This window comes from Colletotrichum phormii (genome assembly GCF_030913505.1).
Source record: "Colletotrichum phormii strain CBS 102054 chromosome Unknown BDP81scaffold_4, whole genome shotgun sequence".
Taxonomy (NCBI): Eukaryota; Fungi; Ascomycota; class Sordariomycetes; order Glomerellales; family Glomerellaceae; genus Colletotrichum; species Colletotrichum phormii.
In genome coordinates, this window is record NW_026851446.1 from 45,531 (window position 1) to 65,512 (window position 19,982).

The following is a 19,982-nucleotide window of genomic DNA, read 5'->3' on the forward strand; positions in this document are numbered from 1 at the left end:
GCGAATGGGATCTTAGATGGACTAACCATCTCTTTGAGGGCGGGTACTACGAGGCAACCTCTATTGTGTCGGTGATGAGGATGTAGCAAACTTCCACGACGTACCATACACGCCTCATGGCCCGAATCTTCAAGTTAACCAACTAATTAATATCCATCGAATCTTTTCATATGAGTTGAATGAACCCCCAGGAAGTTATTGACGAGCCCATCGAGCTCGCGAGCTCGGGAGCGGAAGGAGGTGCCTGGCGTAGCGCACGCGACCAACTATATTTCCCGATTGGAGAGCTTTGACTGGTCAATGGAGAATGACTAAGCATCTTCTCAGTTTTCGTCCCTCATCCGCGAGCTCATTGACGCCGTCTCATCGACACACCCGACGACATCATCAAAAGCGAGTGAGTCGGTGGGAGGTCAGATCCAGTCCTCGTCCCGAAGACTCAATGCATTACATACGGCTCCTTCGAGCGCCAACGCTCACGCGCGAGGAGAACAGGACACACCCCTGGTCCCTCAACGTCGTCTTCACCATCACAACCGACCTGGGCGACTCCTTCCTCACACCAGAAGATGATGACCCCGTCAAGATCAAAGTCTCTGCCGGTTGGGAACAGCAGAAGCAACAGAAGGATCAACCGAAGAAAAGGCAGAAAGGTGAGACCATGACGCTGGCCGCCGAAAAGGTCCTGCGCTGGACCCCTGGTAGGCGCGTCCTCAAGGCAGACATCCCAGCTCAACACCTCCCCGGGCGTGGGCCCCTACCCAACACCAACGGCCTCGGTCCGCTGAAGGTACGCATACGCGCCGAGGGTGATAAATCAGCCGACACGGCGATGAGCGTCAGTTTCGCGGGGTGCGAGGGAGAGTGCGGCAAGATCTTGCCCCTCTGGGCAGACGTACAGACACCAGGCTCAGAGGCGCCGATGACATGCGTCCGGAGACTTGAACACGGTGATCGCCCCTCGGAGCCGGTGTTTGAGATTGAGGAGGATATTGGGGAGAGTATTGCGCGGCATATCTGGGATGCTGGGTTGATGGCTGTTTCTGGGCTTTGGCAGGTGAACACGCGGGAAAGCTTCGCTGCGGAGAAGCACCCGTGGCTCATGAAGACATTTCACGGCCTGCTCTTCGGAAACGGGCCGGTGAATATCCTTGAGCTGGGCTGTGGCGTTGGGATCTTGGGGAACGGGCTCGCGCAGCTCTTGTCGGGTGCGGATCCCAAGGGTGAGGGTTCCGTCCTCATGACGGATTTGCCTGAAGCTGAGCATCGCGCTTGCGCGAATATCGAGAGGCTTGTGACGAATGGGGCAGCGAATATCCATCCGCGGTATGAGAACCTTGACTGGGACGACGGTCGGAAGGGGGTGTTTGGGCCGCTGGTCAACGCCAAGACGTGGGACGTCGTCGTCATGAGCGATTGCACCTACAACGTGGACTCGCTGCCTTCTCTGGTGAATACCTGGACGGCGATCCACGTGCACAACATCTCGAAAAGCTCGAATGAGTCTGCGCAGACGTGGGTGTACATCGCCTGGAAGAAGCGACATCCGGACGAGAATGAGTTCTGGAACCAGGTCGATAGCCAGGGGTGGACTCTACACGAAGAAGATGTGGTTGACTTGCCCGTGCTCGGCGGCGAGACGGAGAGGATCTTCACGTACCTCTTCAGCATGAAGTCTACCAAGTTCGGGCTGGATGAGGAGAAGGGAGTCTGGAAGTGCTCCTAGTCGCCAGCATCAGGCCGCTTGGAGGACGGTTTCTTTCTCTGGCGAAGCAAAGGGGACCGACCCTTCTCTGATGGTAATCAGACACCGTCAAGCGGCGAAGGCGGGATAAGCACCGCGTACAGCGACCGTCGCGTTCGAGGCGAGAGCGACCATCGCGGTATCACACAGCTCAAAAACATGGTGTAGGTCCCACCAAACGACCAAGGTCACATAGAGGCTTCACGTTCAATCACAATCGTCCGGCCGCTTCTCGACAAGCGGACATAGGCTTCGATCCTCCCAGAAACACTGCGTTGTGGTGACTGGTTCCTCTACGCTCCAGAGATTCCCATACGACACAGATGCGAAAATCCAGTCGATCAAATCTAGCGACGACTACAGCAAGCCTCAGTAACAGACAGGAATGCAAGGTCTTTTCCCACTGGTACAGGTCTTTATGGGTCAACACACTGCGAGGAGACTGGGTGATCGCTGCATCCATTTCGGGATGTGATACCGGCTTGGAGACTTTGCCAAGGAGGGATACCGGAATCCGGTACCCTTGGGCGATCAGGATGGGCCCGTGGGACTACTACCAGCGATGGCTTCAAGGCCCGCTGGAACGTCAGCCGAGCTGCCAGCCCGCTCAGGCAGAGAATACCGAAGAGGAAGGAAGACATTGATCACGACCTATATCGTCGCCAAGTCCGCAGCTTTCGAGAGAGAGTCTTACTTACCCTGATAGAGAAGCGGCTCAATGTATCACCACCGGCACACACCTCTTCCTCGCATCTAGACCCAGTCCTGCAGCGCGTGACATGAGTCCGTTGCACCATTGCTTCTTCGTCAACCCACATGGTCTGTCAGTACCCGACCGAGCCTGGAATCGGTCGAATATCCTTCACAGCGTTTGCAGAGGACGACAAAAAGCATCTGGAGGCGTCAAAGAGCAAAAAGAATGGACGATCTGGGAATCGAACCCAGGACCTACCGCATGCTAAGCGGTCATTATACCACTAAACCAATCGCCCATGGTATGATCTAGCCCGGACTTGAACCGGAGACCTTCAGTGTGGCAGACGAGAGAGACGAGGCTCTCGAGCTGTTAGACTGACGTGATAACCAACTACACCACCAGACCAGTTGTTGTTGGAGACGCAAGGGGCCAAGGCGAATATGACGCGCGGGAACCGACCGACTTGCATTGTGGTGAACGGGGCGCGAGAAGCGAGGGTTTGGTTGCAAAATCTGCTGGTTGCGGGTGAGGGTTCGAATGCCGCCAATCAGAGATTTGCGCTAGAGGTGATGGGAAATTGCAGGCTCCGCGCTGTCGGACGCCGTGGCGGGCCTGGTGGAGCTCCGGCAAAGGACCCGCTGATGCTCCCGCGAGTCTTCCGCATGTGTTCCGCAAAATATCCCGAGCCCGTATTGCTGTCTATCACAAAGCGAGGTAGCAAGTGGAAGACTTGTATAGTAGAAAGTGGCTTGATTCCTCTAAGTGGAAGATCCGTCTTAGATGTATCGCAGGGAGAAAGTCGTATCGTGATTCTCCCTTGCTTCGGCGCGAATGCGGCAACGCCATTGATCGTCCCTCTCCTCATTGAATCATTTTCAGCAACTTCGTCACGGCTTCACCCCGTTACCTTTCACTTCTTAATACGTTCCTCCGCACGCTACAGCCACATAGCGCCCAAGATATGTTCCTCTATAGGCCCGCAAGTCTCGTAACGTGACAAACCCGGAGCCGAGAAATCCTTCCGTATAGCCTGGGTACAGTACCACTGTCTCAATTCCCATCCAGCCAGCATATTCTGGGCGAGACATTCTAATGAACAATACCCGAACTCGAGCCACCCGTCTCCTCATCTGGCCCACAATGCTTCCTTCGTTTTACTTTCCTTTTGTGCGGCTCGTGTTCTTGCAAAGTTTCCCGATAGATTCGGCGTCTGTGATCGACTTACGATGCAGAGCCCTGCATAGTTGACCATGGGTTGGATCGAGCAGGTCGCCGTCTTGACGGCCTTGGCTTTCTCTGCTGCCGCCCAGCAACCCTCCGGCCAGCCGACCACGACTCCGATTCCGGCGCCAATCTAAGCTTTGTACTGGCCGTGCTGCCTCCTACTGCTTCTAACACCACCACCTCTGCAATCGCTTCGATCACCAGCATCTCGTCCTCCTTGAGTTCATCGCTGAGTATCACTCTCAGCTCTACCAGCAGCAGCATCCAGCTTATCCGCCTCGGTTCTCTCATCGTTTTCGTCATCCTCAACCAGCATTTTAAGCAGCAGCTCGTCCTCGTCTAGCTCTTCTAGCAGCAGCATTCTCAGCAGTTCCTCGTCTTCCACGACCTTTGCCACAAGCTCCCTGAACCCAACCCCAGCCCACCTTGACGACTAGCACCAACACCCTTCCGACGGCTGCCACGACGAGCAGCAGCACGTTCAACTTTGGAAATAGCAGTACTTCTAGCACGGCTTCCACCTCGACGAGTAGTTCCTTGAGCTCGATATCTACCACTTCGTCGTCAACCAGCAGCGTCAGCGGCACTTCCTCAAGCGGCAGCAGTACCGCCGCAACTTCTACTACGACCGGTACGACAACCGGCAGTAGCTCGACCGATAGCTCAAGCACTACCAGTACCAGCTCGCGTAGCAGTTCATTGGCTACATGCTCAACTTCGTCAACGGATAGTACCACCTCAACTTCCACTTCAGACACCTCGACCTCGACTCCAAGCAGTTCTTCGAGTTCAAGCAGTTTCTCAAGCTCCAGTACCTCCTCGAGCCCCAGCTCGTCAAGTTCTAGCAGTACTTCATCTTCCAGCTCGAGGCAGCTCTTCATTCACTTCAACTTCAGCCAGCCCTGCTAGCGCTAGCGTGAGCACGACCTCCATTGAGCCTCCTCATGGGTCGTAAACCATGCTGAAATTTAATTTCTCAGGCCATCTGAACGACCAGCCCCGCTAAACCAACCATCACCGGCGCATGCTCTGTATTGATCGACATCCTCGTTCTCCAAGCATCCAACAGCGGCGACTTCACTGCTGATGGCAATTTTGCACAGTTGCAGCAAGCTTTTGGCTCGGGCTACAGGCTCTTATTCAGCGCCAACAGGCAGAACGCGCAACTATTCAGGCTCCGAGCCCACTACTCGCTCCTCACTTCCGACGGAGGCTTGCCAGCCATGATTGACGATTATGGGAATTCTCCACTACCAATATTTCTTTCCGTCGCCTGCTGCTGCCTCGGCTCTGATTAAGGTTAATTATCAAGCTGATGTCTGCACATTCAATGTCGATAATACCCTCACCTGTGTTGGCGGCTCTTTGAGTATCTTCCAAATCAGCCGGGAAGATCCTACCCTTGAGATCGGTACGCAGAACTTTGGTGGGACGATTAGACTGAATGTGGTCCCTGTACCCTGAGCCCGCAGCATGCGAGGTGTTCATGTGTATCTTCGCGCTGAACGTTGGAGGATATCATTAATAACTTCAAGACAAATCTAATTATTGCACCCTGTCATAAGGTATTTTCCTTCTCTGTGTATCCCGTTTTTGTCTCCCCCAAGTCCCATATACCGTCGCATATCCAATGCCCATCTGCTCTTGTCCACAAGAAGTCTGGTATCCTGTCGAATCTAGCGTCGTAGCGGTCCGAAACACCCATCCAAAACCAAAAGTCATCCCACTTCATCGAAATGGGCCGCTGCGTCTCCGGGCCGGAATGATACGCCGGCGGCGCGTCCTTGATACCCTGCTCGTCGAAGCAGTCCGCCACCTTGAACCACAAGCTCTCATCCTTGAGTTGATGAACTGCAATGGCTTCGTCGCCGACCAACGCGTGCTGGATGGCATCCGGGTGTGTCTTCCTCCTAGCCCACGCCGTGCCGTCGTGCCGTGCGTCTTTGTCATCGTAGTCGAACTTTTCTGAGCCCCTGAAGTTGACAAAGTTGGCCTTTTCGTGCCCCTTGAGCATGAGGGTTGCTATGGCCATGTCTTCACCCGTCACCACGCGGTGCTTGTTTTGGAGGTCCGCAAGCAACTTCACCATGTCCCAAGTAACGGTGTACATGGCGCCATGCGGGAAGACGAGATCCCAATACTTGGAGTAATAGAGCTCTCCGATAACAGTCTTCCGGACCGTACTCTTCACGAGCCCAGTGACGCTGTCAGTCGTAAGCCGCGGTGACAGGAAACGATCCCAGAACCCTCGTGTGTTGAGCCACAGATCGGTGTCCATCTTTGACACAAATTCGTACTGTACATCGTGGTCGACGAGCCACTTGTAAAACTCGAGGGTCTTGATGGTGTTGGCGGTGATGTCGTCCTCGGTGATGTTGTCGAGCACAATCATATCCCCAAAGGTGCGGTTCTCGTTGGCCACCACCTCCATCCACTGCGGTCCAGGATTTGATACCACAAAGCGTCCATCAAATGGAACATCGCCAAAGATCTTCATCCACGTGGATCTAATAAGCATCCGACGCTCAACATCTGATGCTGTAGAGATGACTGCCGCCAGCCAGGGTTTCGGTAGCTCATTTTCATCGGTGCCGTTGGCCTCTGTTTGTTGAGGAGAATAAGGGAAGGGGTTGAGTTCGTATGAGGGCTCTGGCAGCCCGTCTACCGGGTTGCCATGAACGATAGGCTTCGTGATCGGGGCCTTGAACGGCTCGTGGTGAGGTCGTTGGGTATCATGAGTAAGGTGAAGAGTAACGCCGAGAAACAAGATAAAACAGATTGCAAAAACGCGGAAGAACCTCCTCTGGATACATCGACTCAACGACGTCCATATCGCCATGACCATGGACGAGCATGAGGCTACTGAAGCCATATTGTCTCTTTCGCTCTCACTCTCACTCTCTCAGTTGCGCGAACGCAAACGGTCTGCAAAGTAGTAGCAAGCAAGGTAAGAGGAAAATCTGGGATGAGTACAGCTGTCAAAAGAAAGAGAGAAAAGAGTTCAGAAGTTGAGACGAGCTGGGGTGGACGGGAAGTAACCCCAAACCCCCCTGATACACGACATTGCAGACAAGATTTTTGAACCACTCTGCAACTATATCGGGCGAAAAGTCATTGGGGGAACGGTTACGGTTGCCTGCTCGGTGCTGGGTCAGCCACCACCGCCATGCTGGGGGCCGCGGTAACATCCCGAAGAAACGAGCCCACTGGAAGGCAGGCAGTGATGTTTTGGTTGGCTCGTGAGGATCCCTTCATCAGATGGTAATCGTCGTAGTGGAGGGGATGCGCAGGCCAACCTGCGCTGCGGGCTTTTGTTTGGACTAGGCGGCGCTGCGGGCACCCGGTTGTCTTACATGATCGGCATTTCCGCCGAGACTTTCTCTGTCTCTTTCCTTTTCTTTTGCTCTGCGAGTCTGTGTAATCCCGTAATGCCATGGTTTTTCCCGCCCGGGGGTTTCCAAGGGTGGTTGATGGAGACAATATTTTCGCGCCTATATGCAGATCCCCATCATCCTTGTTCCTTCGCTCGGGAATATGAAGCCACGCGACATGTTACCTCTCAGTCGTCGGGCGTTCCTTCGCGCCATGCACTGCCCTTTTCCGCAGCGGAGGCGTCGTCTTGGCGGATCGTCAAACCAGCCTCATCAATACCGAAGTCCCTCATTTTGGGTTCCAGGATGATGGACTTGCGAAACCCTCATCAGCTGCCAAAGTTATAATCTGCCAACGCACCGACGGAGCTTGATTTCGTTGTCGGGTTTGAAAAGTCTCCAAACATTAAATTTAGTTTTCGTTTAATAGCGCTCCGTTGGCTTCTATATTACTGATACAGGCAACTGTATCCATAGTCGACACACCCTTACCGGGCGATTATTCTATCATCCGAGTGGGGAAAGTGTCTACTAGAAAATTGTAAACGTGCATAGAGCCGGACTTGGAGGAAAGAACTTTTGCAGATGATGATGTTTCGAGTTGACGACATGGACGGACCATCTACTAATTACCCAGTGCTGACGATGTGCGTCAGGGGCCGCCCCGAGGTCCCAAATTGGAAAATCCACGTAGATGCCATGGAATTTTCTTGACAAGTGGGATCCTCAAGCCTGAAAGCACAAAAGTAATACCGTTGTGACACATGGCCAGCCCACCTGAAGTAGGGTCACCTTGGCTTCGCCCGGCTGTGCTGTCCAGGCTGCGAGCCTGCTTTCAGTGAAGGCAAGTCAAGTTACTCAACGGAAACACAAAGAGGCGAACCCACAGACAACGTGTGACGTTGACAACCCAGGCGGGAATATATCAAATCACGGATCTTCGTCTGCAGAGCCTTCAACTATGCCTGCCCCTAGTTTATAACCTCGTCATTTAAACTCGCTTACAGAGCCAAGCTTAGCCAAGCTTCAGAAACAAGATGGGCTCCATACTCTCCCGCTTACTGCAGAGAAATAGGAAATGACCGGCTGTAGCCGACATACGGTATCCAATCAAATTCGGCTTGGAAGTGTAATAATACATATAGTTCACGGGGCGTCGCGTGATGCCTGAGCAAGAGGTGCTGAACCGCTGCCCGAGGTTACACTGCGACTACGGGACGGGTCAAGCCTCTTGGTGATTGGGGTCATTAAGAGTACTTTATGTGTACGGAGCATGCGCCAGCGATCAAATTCAGCACTGCCTTCGAATGGCTAAGATCTGCGGTTTATATCGGCACTCGGTGCCTTTCGAGTTTCCTCCACGTTAGCCCCTTATTTACAGCATGGCGCAGATGGCGATGACTACACAGAGGCAACCATCTCATTCAGCTCAGAGGCAGGCAAGACTTAAATAGCGGGGGAAAGATTTAATCATTTCATGCTTGATAGCACTTTAAAATTCAGAGCATGAGCAACTCACACCGTATGTCCTTACTTAGGCCTGCTGGCGTAGTAGCAGGGCTGTGAATCCAGGCAGCAGAATTGTTCTTGTCCTGGTAGGATAAACCTCAACGAGAGAGGGGTGTAGATGGACATGTAATGACAGAAAAAAAAAAAGTCCCATAATTCTCTGTGGTCCCATTTCCTTCTGGAAATACGAAGAAGTCCTATCTAAGTCTAGGATTGGATTAAGTTTATAGTCAATCTTACTTTGAGTGCATGAAGCTGATGCCTACTACTAGTCGGGCTTGACCTAATCCTGATCCACTTACCGTGTCTGATCACTTATCCGGAGTGAACCATACATTTTTTACATCCTAGTGATACCTACCTTCTCTATTGAATAGGTACGTGTGTAATGATGCTCGAAACTTCGTTGTTCGGCCGCTTCTCTTTCAGTTCATCTTCACTCCCTCCTTCTCCTTCTCCTTGGGCAACTTACTTGAGAGCAACTGATACATTGAATTAGAACTCACGCACTCCTGGCTCATGGCATTGTTCGAACAGCTTAAAAGCTATCTTCACACCTGAATGCCTAGACGAAGCTCGGAAGCCAGATGCCATGCAGTTGAGAGTTGGTCACGCGCCACCCTCAAAATAGCTTCTCTATGAGTGGAGTCACAATCTGATATGATGAACAGTCGGAGCTCCCTAGTTGCCCGTGTGTCCCGGGGGAATGGCATTGACAACGTGAGTGAACAGAACGGCCCGTTCGCACATGCGTCCCATCTTCCGGCATGGCATTGTCAGCGATGAGCATGGACGTAGTGCTCAACGAACCATTATGGTGCTTAACTTGCGAAAAATAAGGGAAGCGAAATGAAATTGCGTATCATTAGGCGAGATATGACGTTGATGCAAAAAGCCGACCGACTCTGACATGTTGGTCCAAAACAAAGTCGTGCAGACATCAATTCGCCTGACGGTCTCACATTGCTCAACATCGCGACTAAGAAAGTTGAGTAATTGAAGGCAACCTTAGAGCGACGTGAGAATTGAGATGAGTCTTCGATTCAGACTTCACAATATCATGAACAGCCATGAAGAGTATTGAGAATACTCGGCAAACGGAGTGAGAGCGGCTGAAATAAAGTTGCTGTGCTTAGGCCCATCCAGATTATTAGTGCGCGACCGGGCGCCGTTGCAGTTGCCGCCGCGGAGAGCAGGGGTTCCGGGCGGGGGAAAGAAAGCACGCCAGAGCGTAGCGGCATGACATCACCAAAGAACGATTCTCCCCGCGGAAAGCAAAGCCGACGGCGGCGGAGGCAGCGGCACAATTCTTCAACGCGTTCTTCGCATCAAACGTCAAAGAAGAAACGCCAACCAAAACATAGCAAACTTGCTTGGCCTTGTGCTGCCCAATCTCCACCGTTTCACCCAGTGTTCATCCACTGTATCGCAATTCGTCTCGAGGACGCGCAACGTGCCTCAACCCCCGTTGCCCGTCACCCCGCGATGGCGGGCTCCCTTGCAAGCAAGTTCCTGGCCGCTCTGGCTGTCTGCGGCACCGTCGTTGCCGCTGCTCCGACGAGCCAAGATCAATTCGTTTTCAGAACTGCTGCGGATCTGACTCGCGTTCACGAAGAGTACGTGTCTCTGTCTCCAGCTTCGGGCCCGTCTGCACCTTTGACAGCTCGCTGACTTGCAGACAAACAGGCTGGACAAAGCCAAGGTCATCCCTACCGTCCTCGATGACTTTGAGCCCATCATCGGCGTCGCGGCCGAGTGGTCCTCTTCCAATGTCGCCGATCTCGGGAACACCCTGAATCCTGCTGATCTCCAATCTGCGCCTACCGTTGCCATTGTCAGCGGCTCGTCAATGACCAGCGTCATTGCCACGACGTACGTCTTGACTCTCACCGACCCGGACGCACCTACTCGTAGCAACCCCATCTGGTCCGAGTTCTGCCACTGGATTGCCGTCAGCAGCTCTCCGACCATCTCCTCTGGCATCGAGCCGGCGGATCTGGACGAGGTTATCGAGTACAAGCCGCCGGGACCTCCACCCAAGACCGGCAAGCACCGTTACGTCTTCACCGCATGGGTGCCGGCCAATGGAACCAAGGAGAAGTTGGAGCTTTCGAAGCCGGAGGAACGCAAGCATTGGGGAGGCCAGGAGGGACGTGGGGTCCAGAAGTGGGCCAAGGAGAATGGCCTCGTTGCCGTCGGTGAGTTGACGCCCAAGCAGCATACTTGAGGCCGGGAATGCGGGCTAATTGTGAATCAGGTGCCAACTTCATTTACGCCCAGAATGAAAAGCAGTGATGTATACAAGCGACGCTATGTTTTGCTAGCTCAATCACCAACGCCATCGCTACCCAGCCTTGTATCAAAATGGGTTCGGGTATGACCGCCACGAGGAACTTCGTTATGAGAGCACCTAGCTATTAATACAGAATGTATCAATACTACTCGAGAAGCTGAACAGTCCGCAAATATGTCCCAATAATAACCAACGCAGAAATAACAATCGACGGAAAACACGAATAATGCATGCGCGCGAAACGTTGACTAAAGTCGTGCCAGTCAAGAACCCCATCATACAAAAGATATATCCGCAACCAAAGGCATCCCACAAGACGCCTCCCACAACACACACATTTATCGACCAACGCAACAACAGAAACAACGATCCATATTGGCGAACTGTGGCGATAACCTAGAGTCTATTAGCGATATAGTAATTGCTGTTTCTCGCGGTGTACACACTTATTGATCGCTCTAAATATCAACGTCTTTGTAGATGGTGCCGTAACCTTCTCGCCGGAGAAACTCAAGCTTCGCGTTAACCTTCATGGCCATGTTGGGTCGATACTGGGCCTGGTTCTTGTCGACATGGCGAGATTTAGAAGAGAACCTGCAGCACGGCCTCGGTCTCAGCCTTGACGTTGGCATCGACGTGTTGACAATGGCCTCAATGATAGCTGCTCCAGGTCTGGGTAGCTTTGAGGGGATTCCTTCGTCATCTTCTCGCTATGGTCGGCGTAGGTCTGCTTGAAGGCCTACATAAGGCTCCGGCTGCCGGTGCCTGGATTGTGAGGTCGTCTTCCTGTGTAGGTTCATCGACTGTTCTGGCGAATAACATCTGCAGGATATCTGGTTCAGCACGAATGTATTGGCCAAGTGGCGTTGAGGATCTTAATACTTACTTTTGAGGGAAAGCAGTAGACGCAGGAACATAGTGTCGACCGTCATTCAGCCATAAAGACACCGCTCACGGCTGCCTCATCGTTCCCTGACGTCTTCCTCTCTACAGTGCCAGCTCAGTGGGGCCCTCTGAGACGATCAATCTCTCGTGTCGTTGGCAGCCGGAACTGCTTCCGTACGAAGTCTTTTCGGCCTCGACTCAGGAAACTCGTCACCATCTTCCTCGACTTCGGCCGACCTCTTCCTGACAGCAGGTGGAGGCGAGGTACCTGGGGTATTTGAGCTAGCCTCGAGCGTCCCGCTCGAAACGCTGTTGCTCTCGCCCGCGTCCCCATTCTCGTAATCGGCGCCGAACTCTTCTCCCTGCTGTCCGGGAACGAACAAGTCAGAAAGTCCGTCGTCATGTGTCTCGTCCTCGGAAGACGACTCTGACCCTTGCTGCTGCTGTGGTGCCTGTTGAGTAGCGGGACTAGGACCAACAACAGAAGCATTGGTAGTAGCCGCCGCCGCATTGCGCGTCCGCTTATTAACCTCTCTCTGTCTCAGAGATAGGCCCGTGAAGGAACACTTATCCGACATGCGCATACAGACGCTACACGGGCCAGTTGTCCTCCGAACACATTCGTAGCCTCCCGCAACGCATTTCCCGCACTTAGGATTCTGCTGGGTTCCTGCTCTATCGACCCGTTCGGCACGTCTGTGCTCCTTGAACGTCTTCTCGGCCACCAACTTGCCCACGACCCCGTGCTTCCCTACACAAAATGTGCAGGTGCAGCGTACCTTCTCTTTCTGCTTACCCCCCTGGTTGGCGGCCACGACCGCTGGTTGCGCGGGAACTTGGTCGGCAGCAGGAGCCGGAGCCGCGACCGAGGCTCGAGCCGGAGCTGAAGCTGAAGCCGCAGGTCGATTCGGCGCCGAGGTTGAGGATTGTGCACCGTTTTGAGGCGCCCTCGTGGTCTGCACATGGATCTTGGGACGGGCATTCGGAAGTAGCGTCCGCCCGGCGGCGTTCTTAATCTTTCTGGGCCTTGCCGGGGGAGTATTCGTCGATGAAGGCCCAGGCATCGACGAGGGCCCAGGCGCCGCGACCTCAGGAATCGAAGGTGCCTGCACTGGTGAGGCCGCTGCCGGTGCCGGGGCTACGACCGGGGCTACGACCGGGGCATCGGCCGGAAGCACGGCCGGACGTACGGCGTAAGTAAGACTCCATATGGGCATCAACTGCACCGGATCCACATCCGTCGTCAAGATGGAGGAGATCGGACATAGCTGGTTTCTTTCCCCGACCGCCGGGAACGAGGCCGTATAAATGGGACCCGGCGCACCCCTCACCTGCTGCTGCTGCTGAGCAGAGCCAGTGGCAACCTGAATTGGTGCCATTTTTTCTCTGAAAACCCGGTGTTAGCAACAGCTTCCAAGCACTCCGTCACGGTTGGGGTAGGTTAACTAGAAGTACTTAATAGGTGATCTTTATCGGGAAGGTTTCTCTCCTTAGTATCAGCTCAACGTCGTGAAGGTATTCGATGTGGAATACTCCAAGAAGAGTGAGGTGCCTTGTGGTGAATGGATAGATAAGTAGTTAGAAGGCTGAATGTATTTTGAAGAAGGTGTGCTGGAAAGTCGTTGTGTTCTGGATCGTCTCTATCACTTCCACGTTGAAATGGAGATGAAATGGATGAAGAACTGTGTCTCTGACTTGCTGTTTTCGAGCCTCTTCCTATAGTCCTGGAAAGATCTCCCGGAGATAGCTTGGCTGGGTGGCGCCTGAACATTGTGACCTAGACTACCTCTCTGGTGTTTCTCCGATACTCATGTTGCGTGTTGAAAGAAGCCTGCCAGTCACTTACCTCTCCAGGCTTTCTCCGATGTCTATATTGGGCGGTGGTAGACCATAACTCCTACCTCTGCATCCTTTCTCCGATGCGTGCTCGGCCATTGTGGATGGTCTTCGGTCAGCCTCGACATGCTCCCGGGAACACTGACCGACGGGTTTGACGCAAGCATGCCCCCGTCTGGAGCGCCAGTCGATCGTCTTCGTGGCATCAGCTTATGTGACGTACAAGAGCAACAATTGACCATGTCTGTTTCGTGCTGTATCTATTGGTATACACGTTAGCAGGGTAGGCTGAGGGCCGGTACGAAGCACAATAATCGTGATATTGAACTACGTATGTATGTGTGTGTAAGGAGGAAGTTGGTGGGCGTAGCCCACGATTCCTCCGTTGGGTGTAAGTACCTACTTTAGGTATGTTGGTATACACATCAGCAGGGGCAACCGTACGGTTGAGACGAAGGTCGATAATCGATTGTATTGCTGCGTGAGGTTGAAGGAGGAGGAATTGGGCGAAGCCCACGATTCCTCCAGAGGTGGGTGGTATGTAAGTGCAGATCCACCCTTTTTAATATCGCAACAGTTTTCGACTCCAAGTTCACGATGTGTTCGAACGTATTTGGTCAAGCGATTTTTACTGGCAGTCCTGTTCTAGATTTCTATGAACGTGATAACTAACAACCGCAAAATTTCTACTTTACACGTAACAATACACTCCGATACTATCTGCATGTACTACTCGCCCAATTCCTTCCCATCCTAAGGTAGGTCTAGAAATCAGGCGGCCCAAGATTCTTCTGCGCCGCGGGGAGAACCGGGCGTTCCACTCGAAGGCGACTGCCCTCCCTCGTCCGCTGTGCCGGAGGTAGAAGGAGAACTGCCATCAATGGTCTTAGACCCATCAACGCTGGAGCTACCTCCGCGACTACTGGATCTAGGTGGCTCAACCTGTTGCTGTCGCGCAGGTCGAGAGCTCCTCCTGTTCACCGGCCTACGCCTTGAGGTCGCAGGCGGCGGCTCCACAGCCTCCTCACTGATAGGAGGTGGTTGCGTATTCTGAGGGCTGTTTCTGCTCGCCCTCGTACGCCTCTGCTTCTTCTTCGGCGGTTCCTCCACCTCCAATCTCTCCTCCGCGTTCGCCTCGTCTTCGCCCTCGTCCTCGCCATCGTCATTGCCCGGTGCCTCCTCCTGCCTCACTTTCCCCTGATCTCTCTTCCTTCCCTTGGACTCTTTCTTGGAGAATGAGCACTTCTCCTTTTTCCGAATACAAGCCGAGCAAGAATTCCCGCCGTTGTAACAGCAATCATCGCCGTGATTGCCTTTGGCGCACCCATTGCAGGGCACTTCGGCCTTCTTGCCCTTTGCGATGATCTCGTCGGCACGTATGTGCTCGACGATTGTCTTGACGGCCTTTATCAGCCCAATTCCGTTGACTGTGTCGAGCTTTTTGCACGAGGAGCATGTGCACATTGCCCTCGCGCCAGTCGTGGCCCTCGTCTGCCGATTATTCGCCGCAGATGCTGCAGTTATCGTCTGCGGAGCGGGTGCGACGGCATTTGATCCAGTCGCTGGGTCTACCGCCGGTGGTGATTGCGGTTGTTGATTTTCTGTATTGGGCCTACTCGTCGGCAATGGACGCCGAGCTGATGCTGGTCGACACAAGCTGTCACTTGGCAGACGCGCTTCATCTTCGGTCGGTTCGTTGATGCCTCTGAACCGGAGCACCAGTGACGGAGTTTGAGCTGCTGTTGATGAGCCCAGGTCTGGGCTGGGCACAGGATCCGCATTTCGATGGCGTTGGCTGGCGGGTGCATTGATAGCAGTCCAGCCACGAATTCGAGTGTGCTCTAGGACTGCGTCTTGAACAAGACGGGCGTTGTGAGCGGCGAGCTTCTCGTTTCTTTTCAGAGTGAACATCGCTACGAGTGCCTCTGCGGCGACGCCTCTGAGGCTTTCTTCCTCTCCCTCCGCGAACACGGGCTTATATTCAACAGACACAGCCATTTTTCTTAGTTTAGACTGTTGCGGTGTTAGTAAAGGGTGGTTATGTACTAGGAAGAAAGCTATAAGAAGGACACGGGAGTTGAACTCTTACGATACGGTTTAATCAAAAGCCGAATAGGTAGGTAAATGTCGATGACAAGGATAAGTTGACGGTAGAGAAAGAAAACGCATGACCAACCTTTATATGTCTATGAGACTTGCCATCGATGATAACTCTTCACGCAACGAAGATAGGTTCGGGAAGGACATTCACGTTGTGTGGCTACCTTGTTGCTAGACGCATCACAGGTTCGACATGCCATGAGGTTAACGGAGAAAGCTGTTGACGGAGAAAGCTCCTAACCTAGCTCGCCCGCGAGTAGTACGCTATGGGATATTGATACAAGAAGAACCCCTCCAGACCCATTCCCCATCGCTGCTTTACTCCCAACGACATGGCTCCTTGTACCTGCTGCACTCTGAGCAGGCTTTGTACTCCTCTACCCATTGATAGCATTTGCGCCCATTAAACTTTTTGCATCTTTTGCACTGACCCCGTGGTTGTTCGAGCATGTTGTGTTTCTCAATATTGTCGGCTACTTTATGTGCTTGTATTGTGCTTTCGGATTTCAGCCTGCCTTGGCCACGGCAGTTCGAACAAGGGCACTTGCGCTTTCTCCCTTGTCTTTGGCCCGGATTCGGGACCCTCGGAGTGGGCTCGTCGGCCATCCCATCGTTCAATATGCTGTCGCCCGAAGGGCCTGGAGTGATAGCGTTCGACATTTCAGTGTCTGTGATCTCGTCGGGAGATGCCTCAGTATTAGGGGACTCGGCGTCGATGGCCTCATTATCTCGAGTGGCCTTGCTTGAGCTCGCTGGGCTAGATGTATCGTCCTCTGGCTGGGCCTCAATTGAAGCCTGACTGATCGAAGCAGCATCATCGACGGCGTCATTCTCCGAAGTGGTCTGCTGTAGGCTGCCGAATGGACCATTGGTCGTTGTAGATCCATCCGCCCCGTCGTGATTTGGCTCGTTCTCCATGTCCAAATCGTCGAACAGGTCATCTAAGTCTTCCATAGACAGGTCAGGAGTTTCTGGATACGGTGGAGGCATCGGATAAGCAAGTCTCTCTGCCACAGATTGACCCTGGTCGCCCGCAGACATATCCTCGTCTGTAGGTATTTGCTAACCATCTTCGTGCGCAGGCGGAGGATTGAACGGGTCGTCCTCGGGGATATCGTTTGGGTGCAAATACTGCGCGTATGAGAACGAGTCGCCGGAGTTGGACATTGTTTGAGAGTTGCGTGGGAACCTTGTTATTGTTGAAGAAGTAGTAGAATGATGGTTTTAGCGGTGCTGATGGACAGTTCTGATTGATACAGAGGATGCAGAAGATGGCGATGTTGTCTGGTGGAAGTGCAACATTTCTGTCCACAAGCCAAAGAATGCCGTCCTTTCACTGAACGATGCAGTGCCTTCCTTCATCTGGGTACATGATGGACTAGGAAAGAATTGCTGGTCTCACTCGGCATCCGCGACGAAGGGTGTGGCAGGAACTTGGCCACATATGACAATGGTCGCCGGCAAGAGCAGCAAAAAACACGACCATGGCTTTGCGGTTGCTCGAACTAGACAAAATCTATCTGGGAGAAGGCACCGACCTTTGGTTGAGGGTGATCACCTCCTTTCTCCGTGAGAAAGTCAGACTCTTTCCATATCACGACGCTTCCGTACTTCACCAATCTCTCTTCCCCAACGACGGGCTCCGCACCCCTTTCTCTTGCCATTCAGCAATGCAGAAACATCGATAAACTGACATGTAGCATCAAGACTCGCCGGCAGAAGCTCCGGGTCATACCTCACTCTGCCAGGCTGTCGCCCGTTGGATTCGCACCTATGATATGGGCATCTTCCAGCACTGACCTAGGCAAAGCCACATATCTGCTGCGGTTAAGGCCTCACAGGCATCATGTTCCGCACATTTCGATAAGCCCGTAGTCGAAATCCGCGAGAGACACCTAGCTACCACTCAATATCACACACATCGGATATAATTGCGAGCTCTTCATAGAGGAACACGATGTACATCTCACAGAGATTCGGGGGAACAAGATGGCCAAGGTGACACACACGCACGTACGGCCTCTGTAGCATCGCAAATATCACTTCTTACCTGGGCAGATTCACATAATCTTTGCCGTAGCCCATCATCCGAGCTTTCATCAACCTCCGGAATGCGAAGCTATCTTTACCAGTGAGGTAAGCTGACGTCCCCATCCCACCTCCGGCCGTTTCAACCACGTCGTCGGGCCGCGACATGCGACGAATCAAAGCTTCGCCGCATCGATCCTGCGCCGTACTTTACTTGGAGACAGGGTGGAATAGCGATCCTTGGGAACCCCAACAACGAATGGGGAGTAGTTCCGCCGCTAGATTCGGTCGGAGATCCTGCAAGATGGTGTACCGACCCTGGATTGAGGGGTACGGTCTAGGCATGTTTTCTCGACGGTGCCTCGGTCGTTCTGAAATATTCCTCGGCCGACCGATTGCAGCGTTTTCTGAGAAATTATCAACCCGTCTGGGGGTTAATTAGCATCAACGATCTACTCAAGTATATAAGCAAACTGACAAGACCCACATGATGAAGTCAAATCAACTTCCATTGAGACAATCCCATCTCACAATTCCCCAAAACTATTCATCATCCAAGCTCGATCGATAATCTCGAAATGTCATCCCAAGCACCAAAATACAAACCCCTCCCGGCCCCCCGGCGCATAGGCACAACCCACAACGCCGAAGGCCAAGCAATCCTCGTCACCGATCTCGTCCCCGAACTCCCCAAAACCCCCCTCCCGGGAAACGACCTCTTCCTAGCCTACACCTCCCCCCCTCCCTCCCCGTTCCGCTCCCCCAAGACGCCGATCTGAACGCCTACAAGACCCACCTGACCCTGAAGCCGCCCCACGAGATCAGCATCGCCATCCCGGGCGGGCTCGCCGTCCGCATCAGCGACTTCTTGCCCGGCGGACCGGACGCGCCGATGCACCGGACCGAGACCCTGGATACGGGCGTGCTGGTCGAGGGCGAGCTGGTGCTGGTGCTGGATAGCGGGGAGACGGCTATCCTCAAGAGGGGCGACGTGTATGTGCAGAGGGGTACGATCCACGGGTGGAAAGAGAATGTGAGCGAGACGGAGGTGGCGAGGTTGTTTGTTGTGCTTACTGCGGCGGAGATGCCTGTTTTTGGTGGGGAGAAGTATGGGCAGGTGCTGCCTCTTCCCCCTACTGATTCGGAGGCCGAGTAAGGGAGGCGAATTGAGATATCTTTCTCATATGGCTTGATAGGCGACGAGGGGGTTCTGGCTACGGGAGATGAACGTTCATGAGGTTAGTTTGTACATGTAACTTGAAGGGAGTTCCGGACCGTCGACGACGAGCTGCTCGGTAGCATTTGACACACTACGGGAGCTTAGCGTAGTAACGGAGATGTTGAGTTTAGTGTTGTCGAGTCCCTTCAGGCGTCATTGGAATTCAAGTGTTGCAACATCGCCAACATCTTTGGCCGGACTACATCATGCATGCGCGATAGATCTTCACAGCTGACTGACCTCAGTTACCTGCAATCCTGATCTGCGCCAGTCCCTGAACGACCCGTAAGGCAGTGACAAGGTACCGATGATTCGGCAAATAGACCAAGTTGAAGTAAACATTACTCTGTATTTATCATTATCTCGAACTTTGGGGTAACTAAATCTTATCTCGGCAATATCCAGTCGTCGCACCAACCGATTGGCATTTCTGTGTGGTATCAGTCAGTATTATGTCTCCTCCAAGATCACCATATCAACTAACCTTGGTCCAATCACAGTTGTTAATGGCCTTGGGGGGAATGAACGCTAAGAAGGACTCCTTGTAGCGGTGGCACTCCTCGAAGTTCTGTCCGTAGTATCCAGCCGCTCCGAGATCCACGCAAGCGTTGACGGTGTCTTTGTCCCAGGCGATGTTATCTTGCAGCTTGCCCTGGTACATGAAGTTGCTTCTCTCACACCTGAGTAGCGCGGAAGTCAGTAAATGTCGCTAAGAAACTTTGTAGGATTATGGGGTACATACCAGCAAGTCTTGTACTTGGCACATGCTTCCGTAGAAGTGATGGCGACCGCCGCGATCGTGGCTATGATGGACAACTTCATTTTGGCTTCTGGTGTTAAGTTAAGCGCGTAATAGGGTTGATGGAATTAGCTGCAATAGTCAAAGTCTGCTGGGAAGGGGGAGCGAATCCGAATTGATATAGCTTCGACTGTTCGAGATTATCAGGCGGGCGGAACCGAGTCAGCGCGGAATCCATAATCATTATCATCTGAGCGGGTGCCAATTTACACCATGTAGTGCAGTGGGTTAGCATGACTCGATACGAGATTTGGTTGCCTGCCGTACCTGGGTTTTT

The 19,982-nt window shown here is 53.1% G+C and overlaps 10 protein-coding genes and 2 non-coding genes across 12 annotated transcripts; 4 read left to right on the top strand and 8 right to left on the bottom strand.

Moving 5' to 3' along the window:
- Positions 1–442: 442 nt before the first annotated feature.
- BDP81DRAFT_311469 (putative methyltransferase-domain-containing protein) lies at positions 443–1,726 on the top strand (the record flags this gene model as incomplete). Its single annotated transcript, XM_060583720.1, has 1 exon — positions 443–1,726. One exon carries the CDS (start codon positions 443–445, stop codon positions 1,724–1,726), a length of 1,284 nt encoding a protein of 427 aa, XP_060448625.1.
- A 908-nt stretch (positions 1,727–2,634) lies between these two features.
- On the top strand, positions 2,635–3,707 carry BDP81DRAFT_157131 (uncharacterized protein). Its single transcript, XM_060581965.1, has one exon. It carries the CDS (start codon positions 2,882–2,884, stop codon positions 3,431–3,433), a length of 552 nt encoding a protein of 183 aa, XP_060448626.1. The 5' UTR covers positions 2,635–2,881; the 3' UTR covers positions 3,434–3,707.
- BDP81DRAFT_t99 lies at positions 2,665–2,736 on the bottom strand. Its single transcript has one exon. It is a non-coding gene; the product is annotated as a tRNA-Ala (tRNA).
- BDP81DRAFT_t98 lies at positions 2,743–2,846 on the bottom strand. The gene has a single exon. It is a non-coding gene; the product is annotated as a tRNA-Val (tRNA).
- Positions 3,652–4,250, bottom strand: BDP81DRAFT_419210 (uncharacterized protein). Its single transcript, XM_060589752.1, has one exon. The coding sequence runs from the start codon at positions 3,966–3,968 to the stop codon at positions 3,663–3,665; it is 306 nt and encodes a 101-aa protein (XP_060448627.1). The 5' UTR covers positions 3,969–4,250; the 3' UTR covers positions 3,652–3,662.
- Positions 3,983–5,153, bottom strand: BDP81DRAFT_446414 (uncharacterized protein; the record flags this gene model as incomplete). The annotated part of the gene is made up of 3 exons (XM_060592059.1): positions 3,983–4,506; positions 4,678–4,791; positions 5,015–5,153. The coding sequence occupies 3 exons, from the start codon at positions 5,151–5,153 to the stop codon at positions 3,983–3,985; spliced, it is 777 nt and encodes a 258-aa protein (XP_060448628.1).
- A 62-nt stretch (positions 5,154–5,215) lies between these two features.
- On the bottom strand, positions 5,216–6,635 carry BDP81DRAFT_419212 (uncharacterized protein). Its single transcript, XM_060589753.1, has one exon. The coding sequence runs from the start codon at positions 6,535–6,537 to the stop codon at positions 5,224–5,226; it is 1,314 nt and encodes a 437-aa protein (XP_060448629.1). The 5' UTR covers positions 6,538–6,635; the 3' UTR covers positions 5,216–5,223.
- Positions 6,636–10,030: 3,395 nt separating this feature from the next.
- Positions 10,031–10,840, top strand: BDP81DRAFT_311706 (phosphatidylethanolamine-binding protein; the record flags this gene model as incomplete). Its single annotated transcript, XM_060583745.1, has 3 exons — positions 10,031–10,161; positions 10,232–10,743; positions 10,803–10,840. The coding sequence occupies 3 exons, from the start codon at positions 10,031–10,033 to the stop codon at positions 10,838–10,840; spliced, it is 681 nt and encodes a 226-aa protein (XP_060448630.1).
- Positions 10,841–11,860: 1,020 nt separating this feature from the next.
- Positions 11,861–13,102, bottom strand: BDP81DRAFT_390791 (uncharacterized protein; the record flags this gene model as incomplete). The annotated part of the gene is made up of 2 exons (XM_060587452.1): positions 11,861–12,474; positions 12,520–13,102. 2 exons carry the CDS (start codon positions 13,100–13,102, stop codon positions 11,861–11,863), a joined length of 1,197 nt encoding a protein of 398 aa, XP_060448631.1.
- A 1,228-nt stretch (positions 13,103–14,330) lies between these two features.
- On the bottom strand, positions 14,331–16,826 carry BDP81DRAFT_390792 (uncharacterized protein; the record flags this gene model as incomplete). The annotated part of the gene is made up of 3 exons (XM_060587453.1): positions 14,331–15,572; positions 16,242–16,630; positions 16,727–16,826. 3 exons carry the CDS (start codon positions 16,824–16,826, stop codon positions 14,331–14,333), a joined length of 1,731 nt encoding a protein of 576 aa, XP_060448632.1.
- Positions 16,827–17,648: 822 nt separating this feature from the next.
- BDP81DRAFT_468950 (uncharacterized protein) lies at positions 17,649–19,241 on the top strand (the record flags this gene model as incomplete). Its single annotated transcript, XM_060594505.1, has 3 exons — positions 17,649–17,672; positions 17,740–17,795; positions 18,414–19,241. The coding sequence occupies 3 exons, from the start codon at positions 17,649–17,651 to the stop codon at positions 18,841–18,843; spliced, it is 510 nt and encodes a 169-aa protein (XP_060448633.1). The 3' UTR covers positions 18,844–19,241.
- A 9-nt stretch (positions 19,242–19,250) lies between these two features.
- Positions 19,251–19,728, bottom strand: BDP81DRAFT_367550 (uncharacterized protein; the record flags this gene model as incomplete). The annotated part of the gene is made up of 3 exons (XM_060586540.1): positions 19,251–19,336; positions 19,391–19,586; positions 19,649–19,728. 3 exons carry the CDS (start codon positions 19,726–19,728, stop codon positions 19,286–19,288), a joined length of 327 nt encoding a protein of 108 aa, XP_060448634.1. The 3' UTR covers positions 19,251–19,285.
- Positions 19,729–19,982: the final 254 nt, after the last annotated feature.